Consider the following 21,901-nt stretch of genomic DNA (forward strand, 5'->3'; position numbering starts at 1 on the left):
TTTCAGCATCATTACTCCAGTCTTCAGTGTCACATGATCCTTCAGAAATCATTCTAATATGATGATTTGATGCTCAAGAAACATTTATGAATGAACAGTGGTGTGTGTGTGTATTTATTATGAGCATAAATCACATTAATAACTGGTTTTACATGAACTCTAATGGTTTCAATCACATTATAAAGATGCATGGAAATGTAATGATTATAGTCATATAATCAACAGCAGTTGCTCAATCAGGATCGTCAAATAACCACAAAACACAAAAAGTGCTGATCTCAACAATATTTTATTCCAAAATAAAAGCTCAAAATGAATCACATCAATTGCATTTATCGTTCTGTTTCTGCTGGTTGGATCCTGTCCCAATACACACCCTACAAACACTACGACCTCTCAGGGTCAAATATAAGAAAAGGTCAAAAGGTCAAGACAGAGGGATTCCTACCGCAAACCCTCCCGTGCGAGTTTCAGTACCGCTGCGGTTCTGCTCCATCTGTGACGGACAAATGAAGCCCTATGCTTTACAAACTTACCAAAAGCCCTTAAAATAGTGGCATCGCTTTGCATATATAATGCGGAATCTATTAGTGCGAGAAAAAACAACAACCGTGAAACAATAAAAATACATTTATGATTCAAGTAGAAACGTGTCGATTCACCCGGGCTGGTTTGAGTTCTTTATGTACAGGATTAAAAACCAGAGACTGATCAGAAACACATTGGCACGCTCTCGCTTTTAGCTGCTTTACTTTCGTACGAATTAAAATGATTTTGCGTGAAAATCTCACAAAACCTGTGAAGAAAATGTCCAGGTGAAATTTCAGCAGAATTTGATCTTGACCTGGACGTGTTTCTTACAGTCTCCACACGGGGGCGCTGGACTATAAATAAACTGAAGTGGCTTAAATGAAAGACTGAATCTTTTTAAGGAATCAGATGTTGTAAGGCAAAGATTTTCCCCCCTTTTTCAGTTCATCTTCATCATCATCATCATCATCTTCCCGCTCTGTGTCACGTGTTTGTTTTGTGAGCTGATGTTTCATGATGAAGAGCGTGTCGTCTGAGGTCAGAGGTCGTGTGTTTGTTCTCTCAGCTGATGTTTGGACATTATTCCTAAACAACACAAACAAACACAAGGAAAATCAAACTAACAGACATTCAAGTGTTTCAGCCGGTCTGAGGAAAGAGCTTGAAAAGATGGAAGCTGGTGAAAGATTTCTACAAAAACATCCGGATCATAATCCACCTCAGAAACACACACACACATAAAAAAAAAATTATATATATATATATATATATATATATATATATATATATATATATATATATACGCATATATATATAAAAAATAAATAATATTTAATAAAAATATAAAACATTGTTTCCCATTGATTTCATAGACGGTAATTTCAAGATGACAACACATGATGTTATGAACTATCGATGCCCAAATTAATTTGCAGCGGTCACATGGTACAAGTAGGAGCTCTCAGAAAATTCCCAGTTTACAAGCTGTAATTACGAGCTCTACAAAGTAGTTGGAATCTCGTAATTACGACATGGCGTGAACGCACCTTATTTTAATAACATAAAATATAACATAGTGTTGTTTTGCGCCATTGCTTTGGCGAAGTATCTGTCAAACGAACTTAAATCGAAAGTGCGATACGGATTTGTGCCCTTATCAAGTGGAAAAAGACTGCGATTTAATTAAATAATTATATAGTCTGTTTGCGTGGTGTCATTCAAATGAAGTTTGCACTTTCCTCACGCGATCCGCTCGTGATCCGGTGTTTTCCGCGTTCACAGTGAATTTCAACAGTTATGCATTATTTTCACATTCGCATAATTTCCAACATTTTTGTGGGCCGATGATTACAGCATTTCACTAGATTTGTAACGAGACACGATTGTAAGCTACCTCTCACAGAAACTGTAGTTTTCCGCCAAAATAAAAGCTTCACTGCAGTTTCTGTCAAAATAAAAGCTCTAGGGTTTTTCCTCTTGCAAGTGTAGAAATTAGTACAAAAAGTGTTATAATTTCACTCTAGCATAAAGTAAAACAATATACTTATGAAATATTAATTTATTTTACAGTGCATTTGTTTTACAATATATGGATATTGCTGGAATAGGAATAATAATAATTATTATTTCTAATATAATATATAATATATCATATCTAACATATCATATTGTAATTGTTTGGCTTCCTAAAACACCAGCCCCATATTCTAACAAAAATCCTGTGGGAAACACTGTATAATATATAAAATAATAAATAATAATAAAAACTATGTATTTAAATAATATATAAATATTCCAATATTTAAATAATAATATATTATTTTCACTCCAGTTATGACAATTCAGGATGAATGTTTATTTGTCATGAAAATAATGTCTCAGTATATCTTGATGGTCCTAAAAGAAGGAAATAAATAAATAAATAAATAAATAAATAAATAAATAAATAAAGTTTATACTTTTCAATTTGAAATAATCTACTTTTTATTTTTGATTTTGGTGTGAAATATGACCCGGATGTTTTTGTGAAATTCAGCTGGAGATATCCTGTAAAAACCAAAACAACAGGTCCATGACCTCCAAAACATTTCCCATCATGCTTCATTCACACGTACTGAACACACGTGCACGAGAGCAGCAGTGAAATGACTTCAGGAACAGATGAAGATCACGCAAACATGAAGCTGCGAGCGTCACGCAAGATCTGAAAGACAGAGCAGTCCAACCTGAAGGGTCAGAGGTCGCTAAGAACGGTTAATGCTCATGAAAACATGACTTCTGAACGTCCTCTGAACACGACCGGTCATCCTCACAAACACACAAAGGTCAGATTTGAAGAATCAAGATGGATCACATGCACAAACTCATGTTAGAGGTGAAATGAAGCCAAGCGAGCGAACAGACTCTTGAACCGCTCTTACCTGCGTGATTCACGCATCACCTTCGGCAGGTGAGATCTCGCTCTCTTTATGCACCACTACTTTAGTGACGGACATGTCTGGGTGCTGCTCTTTGGCCTCTTTAATAGCCTGAGCCAGAGCCTGACCCACAATGCACCAGCAGAGGGAAACAGAGACGCGCAGAAGGATTATCAGTCAATCAGTGTGTGTTTATAATGATTCCATCAACAAAACAATTACATATCATAAATTAACCATGATTGTAATTCAATCAATGCATGCATCGTTAAGTGTATCAAATATATAAAGATCTCATGAATTATTACAAGATTTGATTCATTTATAGTCGGAAAAAAATGTCATCATCCTATAATGACATATTTAATTTCACCCAAACATTAATATTCATATAAATGTCTATCTAAAATCTAAATGTGATTTTATGCTTGACAAACCTTAATACAGTTTAAGAAATATTTTAAATAAAATACATTTATAATTAAATCATAAATTAAAAAAAAATAAAAATAGAATGATTGCTATCCATCATTATATTTTATTATTTATTTTTTTTATATATTACATGTATATCAGTGTTATTTTAGTATCGAAACTATTATAGTTTTTAATCAATATTTTGATTTAATTTTTATTCATATATTTTCTGCTTTCATTTTAATTAAAGTTTCAGTAATTTTGTTGTTTTTGTCATTTTCGTACGTTTTTGTTTTTTAAAATGTCTATATAGTTTTTTTTATTTTTATTTCAGTTTTAGTTATTTCAGTACATCACGTTAAACTAAATGAAAATGAGAAATAGATTAAATAATTTTATATATATATATATATATATATATATATATACACATATATATGTGTATGTGTGTATATATATATATATATATATATATATATATATATATATATATATATATATATATATATATATAAAACACAATAATAATAATAATAATAATAATAATAGAAATAATATTAATTTAATATTAATTAATTAATTAATTTAATTTTAAAATGAATTAGATTTTTGTGTTTTGCGTCCGTTCAATCGGTCAGTGAGACACACTGAGGTTCGTCTATGCAGCGTGTTCAACGGGTTATTTTCCGCGGGTCTGTTAGTTAACCCATCGCTGTACCTGGTCGTGGTCGATGTCTGTGTCTCCTGTGATCACGATCATCTTTTCGATGTGAGTCTCTGAGATGCCGTCCTTCACCGTCTGACAAAACACAATCATGCATTTGACATCAGAATCACTCCTGGATTCTGTGATGCATTTCTGTGGCCGAGCCTGTGAGCGTCTCCACTGACCTTGGTGATGTGTGTGGTGGTGGTGGTGCTGTTGCTCTCTGATGTGATCGTCTGAGCGCTCATCAGGACGCCTGGATCCGAGTCGCCATTGGCATCAACCTTCAAACACACACAGAGACGCGTGAGGAAGATGCGAGACTGAACCGTAAACCCTCTTCAGAAGGAGGAGAGCGCGTTACCTCTGAAGACTCGTACGTGATGGTCTTGGTCTCGGTCTGAACCACAGGAACGTCTTTAACCGGTTCCTCTGACTGCTGATTCAGAAACACAGAAATCACTCTAAACACTCGACTCTATAAAGTGCATCTGCATTGCAAAACCACCTTCATATCCACCTGGAATAATTTTAGTCAGTTACTCATTTTAAGTGACGAGGGACACCTGCAGCAAACACAACTGCTTTTATAATTCAACATGAAGTCAATTTCTGTAATGTGACACATTTCAGGAAATTCAACAGGAAAAAGAGATGTTTTTTGCATGCAACATCATGCATTCATATTTACATACGACAAATATACATTGAACTGAATGTGAGCTGATTATAGCTGAAACTGAATTTGTTTCATAACTGATCAACTTTGCAACATTTATTGTATTAAATCATTATCTTCTGAAGCTGCTCAAGTTGTTTAATAATTGATGTATTTTGCAACTGTAACGCTGTTATTTTCTGCTTCGAAGCGATCCGTGTTGTATAAAGCGCTATAGAAATAAAGCGAACTCGACATCACAATCGGTTTCTCATTCAACCATTCGCTGAAGACAAAACCAGCAGTTTGAGTGGCGAAACATCGTCAGCGAGTGGAAAAGTAAAGCAGCTCATGCAGGTGTTGTGTGTAGGACAGTGTGTTATCAGAACATCGGTGATCATGCAGCGTTGTGTGTTTAATGAGATCAATCACATTCATCTTCCAACGGTAAAGCAAGATGAACGAGACGAGAGGACTTCCATCGTTAGTCAGTGCCGGTGTCAGCGCAGAAACACACGGTGACCCTGATGTACACTGGGATTGGTTACCTCTACTGTATGTTCATGCACTTCCTGCTTTATTTCCTGTAAAGCCACTTCCTGTTCTTCATGTGGTCCAGAAACCAGCTCATTCTCTTCATCCTCCTCATTCTGACAGGACGACACTGATGTTTGAAACGTTGACTGCTCGTGTACTCGGGAACATGAAGGATCATCTTCATCTTCGACGTTGATCGTCTTCTCTTGAGGTTGGTCTTCTATCTGGTTTTGCTCAGTTGATGAATCAGACGTCATATAAAGTGGGAATTCTCCATAGTATTGAGTCTCCAAGTTGATGGCCTCATCCTCTTCATTAAAAAACAAGAGCTGAGAACGATTAAACGTGTCTCCAAATGCTTCGTCAAAGCGTTCTTGATCAAAACTCTCGATGCTGCTGTGGAACAACACCGACATCTCATTCTCCAACATCAGGTTCTCCTCCTCTTGGGTTTCTGAGGTGATTTCTTCTCCTCCAGATGGAGTTTCCATTGCAGTTTCCTTGTTATTGTCTTCAACTTCAATACTTTGGTGTTTCTGATCCCACATTTGTTGCAAATCTTCATCTTCTTCATGGCAAATGACTTCTTGGTTTCCAGCAGGAATCTCTTGGGTTTCTGAACTGGTTTCTTCTCCTCCAGATGGAGTTTCCATTACATTTTCTCTGTTTTCATCTTCAACCTCAATAATTTGGCATTTTGGATCCCAGATTTGGAGCAAATCTTCATCTTCTTCATGGAAAATGACTTCTTGGTTTCCAGAAGGAATCTCTTGGGTTTCTAATCTGTTTATTTCTCCTCCAGATGGAGTGTCCATCACAGTTTCCTTGATTTCATCTTCAACCTCAATACTTTGGTGTTTCTGATCCCACATTTGTAGCAAATCATCTTCTTCATGGCAAATTACTTCTTGGTTTCCAGCAGGAATCTCTTGGGTTTCTGAACTGGTTTCTTCTCCTCTAGATGGAGTTTCCATTACATTTTCTCTGTTAATAATTTGGCGTTTCGGATCCCAGATTTGGAGCAAATCTTCATCTTCTTCATGGAAAATTAGTTCTTGGTTTCCAGCAGAAATATCTTGGGTTTCTGAGGTGGTTTCTTCCATTGCAGTTTCCTTTATTTCATCTTCAACCTTAATACTTTGGCGTTTCGGATCCCAGATTTGTAGCAAATCTTCATCTTCTTCATGGCAAACGACTTTTTGGTTTCCAGAAGGAATCTCTTGGGCTTCTGAACTGTTTTTTTCTCCTCCAGACGGATTTTCCATCACAATTTCCTTGATTTCATCTTCAACCTTAATACTTTGGCATTTTGGATCCCAGATTTGGAGCAAGTCTTCATCCTCTTCGTGGCAAATGAATTCTTGGTTTCCAGCAGGAATCTCTTGAGATTTTGTGGTGGTTTCTTCTATTGAAGTTTCCTTGTTTTCATCTTCAACTTCAATACATTGGTGTTTCGGGTCCCAGATTTGGAGAAAGTCTTCATGACAGCTGTCCAATGCTTCACCTTCCAGAACAGCACCTTCTTCTTCTCTATTTGAAGCCCATGAAGAGCGTCTCCCCATTGCAATGGCCTCATTCAGGGCCTTCATGTACTTCTCTTTTTCACCAGCAGAGGGAGTTTGTACCTGCGTCTCACAGCACACCTCCACCTGTGGAGCAACTGAACTCTGGGACAAAAACGGCACACTTTATGTCACTGTCAGTGTTTATTACAGAGAAAAACACTTGTCTGCGTCAACAGCATCAACGTTTAAGTGAGCTCTGCCACGATTGTGAGTTGAGAAAATTTACCATCAATAAATATTTCTTCAGTTCAGAAACAAAAGTGACCCCAAAGATAACAATAAAGTTTGTGTTTAGTAATGTTTGCAGCATAAAAGCAGATTCGAGGCCTTTGGTCACAATTCCTCCTCTCAAACTGTCCTAAAATGATGAACATCTCAGCAAGTAGGAAACATGCAATATTACCATGAACTCTCTCTTACACGTTAATCCGCCTATTGCCCCGTGAGATTTACAATACCTGCATGTGAATCTAAGCCACCGTATCTGATGGACAACTGCTCCATGTTTCTCTGGCTTGTCTTGACAAGATTCCTATAATCCCTTTTATTTTGATTCTGATCCGATCTGAATGTCTGTCCTTCACTAAAGCCAGCGGCCGTCAGTGTTTTTGTTTCATAACTCAGTGTCTCGAAGCTGATATTTCAAGGTTCTTGAAACAACATAAGTTTGTAGATTTACCTAAGAGCTTGAAAGAAGAGACAGCGGTAATATTATCTATGATGAGAGAACGTCAAATACATCAACAGTGGAAAAGGCTCTAAATCAGCCCCTAATGGATCATTTATAAAAACATCATAAATACTGAAGATCATAAACCAGCAGCAGCAGATGTTCAAGAATAGAGTTATGTGTGGATTTAAAGCAATGCAGCCGATCCGACAGATGTCGAGTGGAAAAGAGGACCAAAGACACTGCAAAGTTCACCTGTGAAACACACAACGGTTTAGCAGATCCAATTAATCTCCGAGACAGTTTCCCAGACAGATTAAACAAATCCCAAATGGCATCTCACAGTCAGACGGATTCTCCTCTGAAAATCCCTTGGAGTCTGAAGGCTACGATAAAAGACGAACACGGCGAGGGTTTCATAAAGCACACGGTAGGAAACACGTTTACCGTGAAGGAAGGTTTCCAGATTATGGCAAAAGTTGGATTTTTGCAGAAGTTCCCACGACTGTCTGGCACTGCGGTAAATAAGCTTCACAACACCATGTTCGTCTGAACCGTTTCCAAAGAGAAACAAAGTGTGAATCTCACTCTGTAAAAAACTAATTTCTTATTTAGTAACTTTGTCTTGTTTTTCATTACAAACAAAAAAAAAAAAAATCAAGATAGATTTACTGGAGAAGAAAAATTTCGTTTTCTGAAAAATCTATCAAAATTGAAGTGAGTTTATGCTAAAAACAAGAACAAATATCAGCCAATAGTGTCAGAAACAAACTTTTTCTTAGATAAAAGTTTTCTTTGACCTCATTGGCAGATATTTGTTCTTGTTTTAAGCACAAACTCACTTCATTTTAACATTAAAAAAGACTTACTACAATACAAAGATTGCTTTAAAACTCACAATGAGAAACATCTTGAATGCACTGAATCAGATAAACAGCCTGTAATGCGAGCAGTGAATACATGCGTGTGTGATGCAGTAAACAGTGATGTCTAACCTCAACACCGTGATCCGGCTTTACTGCAACATCTTCAGGTTCGGCTTTATCCTCCTCGGACATCTACAGACACAGAGACAGAGCCGATAAACATCAGAGAGGATAGTCAAATGAGTTAAATGTGTAGGAGGTCGGTGGAGTGAAAATGTCTCTTATAAAGCACATGCAGGAATGATCTTCAGTGACGTTAAACCAAAAAACAAAATCACACACAGGATGGATGACTGAATTCCAAAAACTAACAAACGCCTCTAATCCGACAGTCAGGAATGATGTTTATGGGTTAAACCACTAAACGCTCCTTTATGAGTCAATATAACCTGAATGCATGACCAGGTTGAGTCGAGTTAGTCCTCAAAACGCACTGTGAAATAAAGAGCTCAGTTATTCTAGTAGTAGTAGAAATGTTAATGCAAGTTATACGAGAGTTGCATAAATACAATAAAACAAACAAACAGAAAAAATATATATCAGCAATTAAGGGGTCAAGCTAAAAATATGACATAATTGCTTATTACTTTTGACCAATAGGTGGCGCTGACACCAAATTTGTAGGGTTTTAGCTTTTTGGTCAAACTATTCAGATAACCTATTTCAAAATCATATTTCGCAGATATATTCACTAGGTGGCGCTGTGCCGAAACTACAGATATCCTCAGGTCATGGTTGTCATAACACACACCAAGTTTTGTCTGAATACGCTGAAGTGTTTCGGACATATAGCCTCACGTCCATTTTGGCCTTTTATTTATAGAATTTGTTCTCACGTTAAATGAGAACGTTTTGACGAATTGACTTCAAAAATTATTATTATTTTTTTTTTTGCAAGGTCTGGGAATGATCTGATTCAATCTTGGTGAAAAAGTAGGTTTTTAAAGAAAATCAAAATGGGGGACAGGAAGTTCTGCAGACTACGGCAAAATTGGTTTGTTCTCAGCATGACCCAAGGCATCTATTAAAAACTATTAGCATTTTTTGAATTTTTTTGAAAATAAACGATACGCCAATGCGTTTTTAATATATAGCATTTTACGACAAAATTTTAAACGGCCGACGCCCAAAATGGCCAATATGAGAACATTGGTTATCCTTTGACTTGGCATGCTATACCAAATCTAAAGACACATTTTGTGATTTTTGGCCAAATTGTTCGGAATTTATAAGCAAAAATAGCCATTTTCCATATCTCCTGACCACCAGGTGTCACTGTGCTGAAACTGTGCATCAGGTCATGGTTGTCATAACACACACCAAGTTTGGTTAGAATACACGAAAGCATTGCGGAGATATAGGCTTACGTCCATTTTGACGAGCTCTTTGAAAATCAGACAAACTGTCAAGGACGAGTTAAAAAAAAAAGTTTTTTTGGAAAATTCAAAATGGTGCAAAAATTTTCATGACGGATAATGACAATCGAATCGTCTTTAATTTAGTTTCTAGCCCTTACGGTTCAAAAGTTATTAGCATAAATGTAAGTAAAACTGGGACAGTTGGTGGCGCTAGAGGGATTGAGTTAGAGACTCCAAAATTCCTGTGGTTAATGTTCAGACTGTCCTCTATCCGTATGCCAAGTTTCGCAACTTTTTACCATACATTTCTGGGTTTTTTATCTAATTTAATATTTTACAAAATTATTTTGGCAATAAAATCGCTATAAAATCAAAGCCATACGTTTAACCAATCTGTGTTCCAAATTTGAAGTTGATATCACAAAAATTGAGCCGCTAAAAGGTTTTAAAGTACCATTTCAATGGAAACGCAATGTACAATTTCAAACTGTTTTTTGATAGTTTAAGTTTTCAAATTAAACCTAATTTTGACGATTACGCATACCAAGAGTCCCAAAGTGTTAAAGTGCAGATTTGTCCAGACTTTCCGTCTGTTGTTAAATGAACATTAGTGTCACACACCGCACACGTCTTACTTCCTGTGAGCACACGAGGGGTTTAACCGATGAAGGCTCGTCCAGTCGAGGACAGAGACGAGGAGACGAGGACAGTCTCCTGTCCCACTCATTCACACCAGACGCTTCACAGCGCATCTCCAAAAACGACCTCTTCAGCTCACTGACGTTCAGCTGATGCTGCATTGGTTCTGTGGGCGTGTCTGTCTCCTGACCCACCAATCACATCACAGGGAAAGATCATATGGGGCGGGGCATTACAAAGATTTCAAACAAATGTCACTCGCTGTGTCCGAAATCGAATACTTCCCTGCTATATAGTTTGCGAAAAACTGTACGCCAAAAGAATTGTATGTCCGAATTCATAGTATGTGGACCTACTATTTACGGCGAGATTCTGAAGTACGCATTCAATGGACACCTTACTATCCCCATGGGAGAGGATTAATGAATGCTAGTAAAGCGACACAACTGACGCTGTAACATGGGGGATATCGTACATCCGAATTTCATTCATCCAACCCATATTCATACTATATACAGCATACTTTTGAAACGTTTGCAAAGTAAATTCAAATTGAAATGTAGTACCTACTCAGACAGTACCTGATTCTGGACACAGCGACTGACTTTTCTATGGAAAACTTTATAGAGCGCATGCGTCGATGCTAAAGTTTACTTTGGGCTTTAGTGTTTTATGGACATTTATTTGGGAATTTCAAATGGTTTAATTCATGCAAGGGCTTGAAACACCCGTTTAAATCTAAAACAAGAACAATCGAGTGCTGTTAGGATTGACTGCAGTTATATTTCACAGTTATTAACCGGCTCATACGATCATATGAGCAGCTAAATCCAAACACACGTCAACTCATGCTTCACAAACCTCCAACATGAGATTACTGTGCTTGACAAACACATTTTCTCCTTTAATCCGTTTTATGAAACTATACTAGAGAAGGAAGAAAAAAGAAAAAGCGTTCAGCTACATCAGAGCCCTTTCTGATACGTTTTACTAGTAAAAAATTAAATCAAAAATAGAAGCAAACACATGGTGATGACAAAGACTGTGAGAGCTGATGGATGTTCCTGTTGAAATGGCTGAAACCAGCCGGAGGAGGTTTGCTGGTCTTTGCTGGTTTGGTTGGATTCTCAGCCCTGACCAGCTCAAAATAAACCCGCACAAGACCATCAAACCTTCTTAAACTGGTTTCTGGATCTCAGTACCTGTGTCCTCACATCAGTGTTGTCCTCAAAGTCAGACTATAATGAGTTTGGGTGAAAGAGAGGACGTGAGACACATTAAACATTCATTTCACAAGCATATTAAGAAGAAAACTGCACTGAAGAGCAACGCAGACACACCTCAGTCGCCGTCGAGTCGTCATCACAAGCGAAGTCGGTTTGCTCGCTGTCGGTCTGTGTAATCAAAGAACGGATCGCAGCAATGAAGGAAAAAAAACTCCAGGTCAGAATTCACTGAAGGAGATGATTCCTCATGAAGATCATACAGGGATGCGACTCAAAATGAAGGAATAACGTGACGCACAACACAGATGAACCTGACGCTGATGTGCATGAGAAGATTCTTCATAAGTTCAGAAACATGCATCAGACAAGCAAAATACTCTTTATCCAGAGGACGATGTTTAGATGAGCTGAACGCTGAACGTTTCGTCCACAGATGGAAGTTTGACTGCTTTATACAAGCTGAAACATGCATCGAGCACAACGTCATCCAGACATAAGGTGAGAATGAGGTGCACATGTAGATCACAAGGGTTTTCAAACTACGACATTATGCATTAGAGGTGGAATGAGAACTATTAGATGAACTGCAACACAATATGCATTTGACGGTAACAATGAGCAATACATTTGTTACAGTATTCATTCATCTTTGTTAATGTTAGTTAATAAAAATACAACTGTAGGTTCATGTCCATTAAGTAATATTAAAAGGGTCATGATTTGAGAAATCAAATTTGCCTTGATCTTTTGACATATAAGAGGTCTTTGTATCATTAAAACATCCTGCAAGTTTCAGAGCAAATTTTCTATTGTTTTTCAATGCAAACATGCGCTAGACGGACGTCTTTAACCGTTGCGCTCGCGTCTCTTGCAGTGTCTCATTTACCTACACCGGATGTGAGCGTCGCGTCAAAAGCAAATAAAAACCATTATAATGACTGATGCTGTCTACACTGATACAGTATACAGATGTGCATTCAGTTTCTGACACATGCTTGAGCCTGTCGACAACAGGACAAATAGAAGAGTGGAAGAACGTTCGCTTTGATGCGTCTAGTTTAAACAGCTGGTTTGTGTCTCTGTACAGACTTCAGAGATTACCAGATTAGTTGTTGTTAGTTGTTGAGAAGAGGCTTAGTTGACCAAAAATATTAGTTTGTTAGTTGCAGAAAAAAAATAACTCCACAGAAAGTGGCAAAATCACACAGTCTGTCCAAATCCAAACACATGCCTATTATTCATCGACCTCAATTATGACTTATCAGCTGAAACGTATTTATTTATTGATTTATGATTTAATGCCATATCAGCAGCAATGGCTATATTCATGGCAATCAGCAGTATCACTTCAGCTGAAACATGTAAGTAGTAGCAACTTTACAAGTCCGCTCGCTCTAACATTAACCCAGATAAATGTGCACTATTATTTGCCAAATATCCAAGTGTTTGTGTGTGTTTACTGCGTGACATACAGGCGGCGGTGCAATCACATTTATGCATTTAACTTAAAATACTCATTTTTGGTCATACAAATAAGTCATACATCATTTGAAACTGTAAAATATTGTGTTTATACTACTATATTTTAAGTATTGAGTTTTTTCTGTAAACTCACAATAACAACAAAACGTGCTTTTGTAAAATAAAGAATATAATCAGGATGCGCTTTCATATAGACCTGCATATAGACACATCCACTACTGTGGAGATGACGAGTCAGTATCGTCGACTTTATCTCTGGAGCCGAAAACACAGAAAACTCTCATCAATAAAGTTATTAAAATGTTCAGACAGTCTCCTGTTTTTTCACGGCACATTCATGATCAATACGTTTGCCGATGCTCCGCTGCAAGCTTCATGTGTGAGTTTGAGCGCTGATTACGCTATGTATTATATACAGGCGATTAATAATTATGATTTACATGGTTTATTAATATAAATGCTTGATTAATCGACTAATTGCTTGACTAGAAAAATATTTAGTCGAGGGCAACCCTAGTTTATTTGAGCGCCATCCCAGATCATGTCAGAGAATTATATGTTTGTTCGGAGCATTTGACTGAGACACAACTTCAGTTGACAGATGAAGCAGCGACTATTAAATCTGACAGCAGCTGAGTAAATGATTTCATAATGCTTGGATAATGTTTTCAAAACTCTCGTGCAACAGCGAGTGCCGTTAATACTGTTTCCTGTGCAGTGACGTTAGCCAATCATATCAGTGACCGTTTACTGACACGCCTTAAAAACTGATCATTTCAGACAGAGGCTCAGAATGAAGGTTGAAAATAATTTTTTCTGCACTGCATAAATATTTGTTTTTTTGTGCAATTGTTTTTTTTTTACATTATAAGTGAACATATTAAAATAATAAAAAAGATCCAAGTCATGACCCCTTTAACAGATACAACTTTGGATTTTAATAATTTATTTGTTTACATTAACTAAAATGAATAAATGCTTTAGAAGTATTGTTCATTGTTAGTTCATGAGGGTGGGTATAATGGTGTCTGAATTTTCATATATATATATATATATATATATATATATATATATATATATATATATATATATAAAGTATATATACACATATATGTGGAAGGTTCCAGGGGAAGTGAGCAGAATGGAGGTTTCTCCAAACAGTAACGATGACAATAATCCCACGGAATGAATGAGAAGGAACAGATGAAACACACACTTTAAGCTCATTAGACTGACTCAAACCTCGTCATCCGAACTGTCCTGGAAGCCCTGCGCGAGCGTCGTGCCGAGAGACGCCGCCTTGGGCTCCAGGTAGCACAGGCACAGCGCCAGCGGGAAGGAGAGCGTGAGGGCGTACGGCACAGAGAAAGACGTGGAAAGCAGGAAGAAGAAAATGAAGAGGAAGCAGGGGATGAGCGAGGGAGACTTGATGGGCATGAAGTGATGCAGACTCTCGGGCAGGAAGCGCAGCTCGGTGAGGTCGGGGAAGGTCAGGTAACCGTCGTCGTCCAGGAGCGAGGACAGGTCGGGCAGGTGGAGGGAGAAGGAGAACAGCGTGCCGCCGCTCCGCTTCTGGTCCAGCCTCTGTTTGCGGGCGGACAGGAGGAGCGCCTGTTCTTCCAGCAGCGCGGCTTTACGGTCGGCTTGTGCCTGACGCCGCCGGCAGCCCGCTGTGGTTTTGGCGGGACTGACGGACGCGGCGCGCTTACGGCTGCTTTCCCTGCGTCTTCTGCGGACTTTAGTGGATGAGACAGGAGAGGAAGGGAGGGAGAGCTCAGATCCTAACGGATCGGATGAATACGGACAGGACTAATGACACACGTGTCAACAATAGATGCCAAGGGAAACATGTATGTTGTATGAACATGTACGCAGGGAAAAGAGAAGCAGGAAAAGAAAAGCTAGTTAGTAAAAGGACAGAAAAAGAGCAGTTTGATTGACTGACCTCTACTGAACTCTAATTCTACACATTTATACTTCACTTCATTAATAGAATCCAGTCATAAAAAAGAATTTACAGTGTAATCGGCAACATTTGGACGAATAAATCAAAGGTGGAGCTGTGTGATTAATAATGTAAAACATTTCATAGGGTACTATTATTGTAAAGATTTTAATAAATTATTTAACTGTTAAAGTTTTATGAATTGATTAAACATTCTTTTTGATTATTAAAATTTAATGAAACTACTAAAACCGAGTCCAAAAAAACCCATAAAACCGAATTTGGAAAACATTTAATTTCAATATTTAAGTTATATGAATTTAATTGATTAAACATTCTTTTTGATTATTACAATTAAACTATTAAAACATAATCCAAACAGATATGAATGAGTATAAATAAAACCGAATTTGGGAAAAAATAATTTCAAACAGCACTATATATAATAAAATGTAAATAACTTATTAAATTGTTAAAGCTTTATGAATTAAATTGATTAAATGTCAATTTAGAAAAAAATTCAATTCGAGAGATTTCATAGGGCACTATTAATGGTAAAATTTTAATAAATTATTAAATTGTTAAAGCTTTATGAATTAAATTGATTATTAAACTTTAATTAAAATTAAATTAATTAACCCATTAAAACAAAACAAAACCAAAACAAATTTCATAGTATTTCTAACTGCAGTTCAGAAGAGTGACGCTGGAACAAACTCTATCAGAGAACATTAAACCATCATTTCTGAAACGCTTTCATTCTCAGATCAGGGATTGGTTTGACGTTACCTTGGTGACGGAGGTGGGCGGGGCTTGCTCTGATTCATCACTGTTGGTCTTATTCTCCTCCTCCACAGAGTTCATCTCCTCGGCCTTCTTCTCCGGTGTTGCCGTGTCGATGAGGTCGTCCGTAGCAACAGCAGGTTTGGAGTTCTTCACGTCATCATGGTTGACCGACGCTGGTGCTGATCACAAACACATCCATTAAACATTTTTTAATATATACACCCAGAACGTGTGTGTGTGTGTGCGTGTGTGTGTGTGTGTGTGTGTGTGTGTGTGCGTGCGTGTGTGTGTGTGTGATGCGTACTGCTGTCCATGCTGGCTGTGACGGTGTGTCGTCTGCTGGCCGTGCGCTGGAACTGAGGTGCGGCCCGTGCGATCTGAGCGCTCGCTCTGCGCGTCTGTGCTTGTGTTCGGCCGCTGTAGCGGAACTTTGAGCCCAATGACAGGAAGCGTTTGGGCGGAGCCTCAGGAGACACCAGCCTATCAGAACACCAGAATCACTTGTTAACAACACTCTGATCCACTCATACAGATAGATAGATAGATAGATAGATAGAACGATAGATAGATAGAACAATAGATAGAATGATAGATAAAATGATAGATAGATAGATAAATAGATAGATGGATAGATAGATAGAATGATAGATAGAACGATAAAATGATAGATAGAACGATAGAAAGAACGATAGAACGATAGATAGAATGATAGATAGAATGATAGATAAAATGATAGAACGATAGATAGATAGAACAATAGATAGATGGATAGATAGAACGATAAATAGATAGAACGATAGATAAAATGATAGATAGAACGATAGAACGATAGAACGATAGATAGAATGATAGATAAAATGATAGATAGAATGATAGAACGATAGATAGATAGAACAATAGATAGATGGATAGATAGAACGATAAATAGATAGAACGATAGATAAAATGATAGAACGATAGAACGATAGATAGAACGATAGAACGATAGATAGAATGATAGATAGAACGATAGATAAAATGATAGATAAAATGATAGATAGAACGATAGAACGATAGATAGAATGATAGATAAAATGATAGATAGAATGATAGAACGAGATAGATAGAACAATAGATAGAATGATAGATAGAACGATAGAATGATAGATAAAATGATAGATAGATAGACAGAATGATAGAACGATAGATAGATAGAGATAGAACGATAGATAGATAGATAGAATGATAGATAGATAGATAGAACAATAGATAGATAGATAGATAGAGATAGAACGATAGATAGATAGATAGAATGATAGATAGATAGAACGATAGATACGATAGATAGATAGATAGATAGATAGATAGACAGATAGAATGATAGATAGATAGAATGATAGATAGATAGATAGACAGATAGAATGATAGATAGATAGACAGATAGAATGATAGATAGATAGACAGATAGAATGATAGATAGATAGACAGACAGACAGACAGACAGACAGACAGATAGATAGATAGATAGATAGATAGATAGAACAATAGATAGATAGATAGATAGATAGATAGATAGATAGATAGATAGATAGATAGATAGATAGAATGATAGATAGATAGACAGATAGAATGATAGATAGATAGAAAGATAGAATGATAGATAGATAGAACAATAGATAGAACGATAGATAGATAGATAGAACAATAGATAATAGATAGATAGATAGAGATAGATAGATAGATAGACAGATAGAATGATAGATAGAACAATAGATAGATAGATAGATAGATAGAACAATAGATAGATAGACAGATAGAATGATAGATAGATAGAAAGATAGAATGATAGATAGATAGAACAATAGATAGAACGATAGATAGATAGAACGATAGATAATAGATAGATAGATAGATAGAACGATAGACAGATAGAACGATAGATAGATAGACAGATAGAATGATAGATAGACAGATAGAATGATAGATAGAATGATAGATAGATAGACAGATAGAACAACAGATAGATAGATAGATAGAACGATAGAACAATAGATAGATAGATAGATAGATAGATAGATAGATAGATAGATAGATAGATAGATAGATAGATAGAACAATAGATAGATAGATAGATAGAACGATAGATAGATAGACAGATAGAACGATAGAACGATAGATAGATAGATAGATAGATAGATAGATAGATAGAACGATAGATAGATAGAACGATAGATAGATAGACAGATAGAATGATAGATAGATAGAAAGATAGAATGATAGATAGAACAATAGATAGAACGATAGATAGATAGAACGATAGATAGATAGAACAATAGATAATAGATAGATAGATAGAGATAGATAGATAGATAGACAGATAGAACAACAGATAGATAGATAGATAGAACGATAGAACAATAGATAGATAGATAGAACAATAGATAGATAGATAGATAGATAGATAGATAGATAGACAGATAGATAGAACAATAGATAGATAGATAGAACAATAGAACGATAGAACGATAGATAGATAGATAGAACGATAGAACAATAGATAGATAGATAGAACAATAGATAGATAGATAGATAGATAGACAGATAGATAGAACAATAGATAGATAGATAGAACAATAGAACGATAGAACGATAGATAGATAGATAGATAGATAGATAGATAGATAGATAGATAGATAGATAGACAGACAGATAGAACAACAGATAGATAGATAGATAGATAGATAGATAGATAGAACAATAGATAGATAGATAGATAGATAGATAGATAGACAGACAGACAGACAGATAGATAGATAGATAGATAGATAGATAGATAGATAGATAGATAGACAGATAGATAGAACAATAGATAGATAGATAGAACAATAGAACGATAGAACGATAGATAGATAGATAGAACGATAGAACAATAGATAGATAGATAGAACAATAGATAGATAGATAGATAGATAGACAGATAGATAGAACAATAGATAGATAGATAGAACAATAGAACGATAGAACGATAGATAGATAGAACGATAGATAGATAGATAGATAGATAGATAGATAGATAGATAGATAGACAGACAGATAGAACAACAGATAGATAGATAGATAGATAGATAGATAGAACAATAGATAGATAGATAGATAGATAGATAGATAGACAGACAGACAGACAGATAGATAGATAGATAGATAGATAGATAGATAGATAGATAGATAGATAGAAAGTCTCTCTGACCTGAAGAAGGTGTGATGTTCCACACAAACTTTCCACAGCCTCTTCGCCGCTTTGTGATTTGGGAGTTTAAACCCGATTGTGCTCTCGAACTGCTCCAGCTGAGTGAAAACAGAAAGCGAAGCGTTTCAAACACGTTCAGACAGACAGCGGATCTGACGAGGAGCAACGGGACGTCTTCTCACCTCTCCCGGCCGGACCTTGATGTAGAAGTTGTTCCTCTTGTAGGAGATCTTGAGTATTTTGGGCCAGGCGAAGCGATTGATGCGGAGTTTATCTCTGTAGACGAGGAGGCCGCTGGAACAAACTCCCAGCATAATCTCCACACCCTCCGAATCCTGAGAGACACACGGCAGAGAGAACATCTCACAGGAACCATTTAAACACTCAGTTCAGTGTCAAAATGAATGAGGTTAGAGCTGCGTTCACTAATATAGCTAACTAACACTAACTAAAGCCATAAACTGCAGGTTCATCGTCTTCTGATTCTGATCAGACTCAAACATGAATGGATGAATATTGGAAGTTTTCATTGTAATGGCAGGATCTGTAACCAAACTCAATCCACTTCACTATCCCATGAGGCCGTTCACACTGAATGTGAATCAGCCGTTAAACGCTGCATCTGTACTGACTGATGATCACAGTAATGAAATCAGGACAGACAACAACAACACGTCACTGACATCAAACTATATTTGGAAGGAGGATAATATGAGCGACAAAGGATGTTTTTCATAGTCATATGGACCAGTGTTGTTTTAGTATCTGATATAACATTATAGTTTTAATATTTTGAATTAAAATTGATTCTGTTTTCATTTTATTTTTAGTTAAAGGTGCAATATGTAAGATTTCTGTCCGTTAGAGGCCTATTCAGAGCAGGAGCGAGTGTTGTGGAGCTGAACGAGGAGCTGGAGCGATTGATCAACACACGCCTCACGAGCAGCGGGACTTTTATTATGACATAGTCGCCGGCGCCGCTTCCGCTTTTCCGGTCATGAGTATGAGGTAACGCAGCTCTGTTTATCATATTAGATAGTGTTGAAAATGATGTTATAACGTGCGTTCGCTCGGCGGCTGCTGTGAGACACTGTTACACACTGCAGTAAGATAGATCGATTTTACAATATCAGATTAAATGCTGGATGATTGTGTTGATAAATGACATGCAATTCAATTTTAAAACGTATTGTATGATGGAGAAAATGCTGCATTACTGTTACTAAAAATAAAGCTGCATCTGATGATGCTATGTTAGCTACTTGACAAAATAGTGTTTTTCTCTGAGGCATGGTAAAGCATGAAAAAAATGAAGAAAATTAGATTGAGCTATATAAAAATAATTCGTTTTCTGTCTATAAATATATCAAAACAGTTGTTCTGTTGTCTATTAAAACATGTAAATATTAAAGCGTCTTTGGTGTTTCCATGGTTTCTACAAAATAAAAGCGGAAACCGAGGGTAACGCGGGTATGACGCCATTGACAGGCGACTCCTCACACGTCCCGCAGCCTTGGTTAAAATTGCAATTTTCTCACGATTTATAAATAGTTGCAAACATTTGGGATATTGTAAGTGCTCAAGTGAACAAAATATATATGTTTTTGAATATTTTACAGCAAAAATCTTACATATTGCACATATTGCAGTTTTAGTAATTTTGTTGCGTTTTTGTTATTGTGATCAGTTTGAGTTTTTTAAATGTCTATATAAAGTAGTTTTTATTAAGTTTTACTTTAGTTAGCTTTGTTTATTTTAGTACTTCAACTCGAACTAGACAAAAACAAGAAATATAGCTGAAATAAAATAAGTTGTTTTTTTTAGTTAACGTTTATTTTCCTTCAAGTAAAGATTTTTGTTTTTAGTTAACTATAATAACCCTGGTTACGTATCAATTTATGATATAAACTGAAAAATCAATTTTCACTCAGAAATTGAGTCATCTCAATACTAGTTTAATGTGATCTCAGTGCTGCGTTCGACACTATAGATCACGACATACTCTTAGATTGATTACACAATTACAGACACGGGCATTAAGGTGGTTTAGATCGTACCTATCAGACCGTTACCATTTTGTTTATTTAAACGGGGAATTATCCAAGTTAACATCAATAAATGATGGTGTGCCCCAAGGGTCGGTTTTAGGTCCTCTGCTATTTTCAATATACATGCTGCTTCTTGATAATATCATTAGAAATCATGGAATTAGTTTGCACTGCTATGCTGACGAATACTGCCAGATGAAATCTAGCCAAATATATAAGTTCAAGATATTAAATATTGGATGACTAGTAATTTTCTTCTATTGAATTCAGATAAGACTGAGGAATTACTTATTGGAACAAAACCCTGTACACATACAATCTGCATTTAGAAGGATGTACTTCATCCTCTACAGTGAAAGACCAGAGTGTTATATTAGACAGCAACATGTCCTTCGAAAATTACATTTCATATGTTACGAAAACAGCTTCTTCCTCCTCAGAAACATTGCTAAGATACAGAACATGTTATCTGACGCAGAAAAGTTAGTACATGCATTCATGACGTCTAGACTAGATTACTGTAATGCATTACGAGCTGGTTGTCCTGATCCTCAATAAACAAGCTACAGGAGCTTGACATGTGGTCATTCTGAACAGTTTTTGTACTGAAGAGAGTAAAATTTCTCCTTTTATGTCGGACAGAAATAAAATCAGGTTTAGAATGAGAAACTTACACCAGAATAAACCAAGAGACAACCGATACAACACAACGTGAGCGTGCATCAGCATCCGCGTGACTCAGCCAGAAAATCATCAGAGCGCAT

General features: G+C 36.5%; 1 protein-coding gene across 8 annotated transcripts in view; it reads right to left on the reverse strand.

Moving 5' to 3' along the window:
• Positions 1-270: 270 nt before the first annotated feature.
• The window catches only part of epb41l3b (erythrocyte membrane protein band 4.1-like 3b), a 44,743-nt gene continuing 23,112 nt past the window's right edge, over positions 271-21,901 (reverse strand). For 4 of the 8 annotated variants that reach the window (XM_048164729.1, XM_048164728.1, XM_048164727.1 and 1 more), the window contains 13 exons: positions 19,272-19,427; positions 19,090-19,187; positions 16,168-16,343; positions 15,867-16,042; positions 14,375-14,941; positions 11,765-11,818; positions 11,627-11,662; positions 8,497-8,559; positions 4,436-4,510; positions 4,257-4,355; positions 4,084-4,164; positions 2,952-3,071; positions 271-1,116 (listed from right to left, as the gene is read on the reverse strand). In XM_048164729.1, coding sequence (XP_048020686.1) covers positions 2,961-3,071; positions 4,084-4,164; positions 4,257-4,355; positions 4,436-4,510; positions 8,497-8,559; positions 11,627-11,662; positions 11,765-11,818; positions 14,375-14,941; positions 15,867-16,042; positions 16,168-16,343; positions 19,090-19,187; positions 19,272-19,427 — 1,692 coding nt within the window. In that variant the 3' untranslated portion in view covers positions 271-1,116; positions 2,952-2,960. Of the gene's footprint in view, positions 1,117-2,951; positions 3,072-4,083; positions 4,165-4,256; positions 4,356-4,435; positions 4,511-8,496; positions 8,560-10,420; positions 10,610-11,285; positions 11,352-11,626; positions 11,663-11,764; positions 11,819-14,374; positions 14,942-15,866; positions 16,043-16,167; positions 16,344-19,089; positions 19,188-19,271; positions 19,428-21,901 lie in introns of all 8 variants that reach the window. The other 4 variants (XM_048164731.1, XM_048164732.1, XM_048164735.1 and 1 more) reach the window with 4 other exon arrangements.

Source organism: Megalobrama amblycephala, linkage group LG17 (genome assembly GCF_018812025.1).
Source record: "Megalobrama amblycephala isolate DHTTF-2021 linkage group LG17, ASM1881202v1, whole genome shotgun sequence".
NCBI lineage: Eukaryota > Metazoa > Chordata > Actinopteri > Cypriniformes > Xenocyprididae > Megalobrama > Megalobrama amblycephala.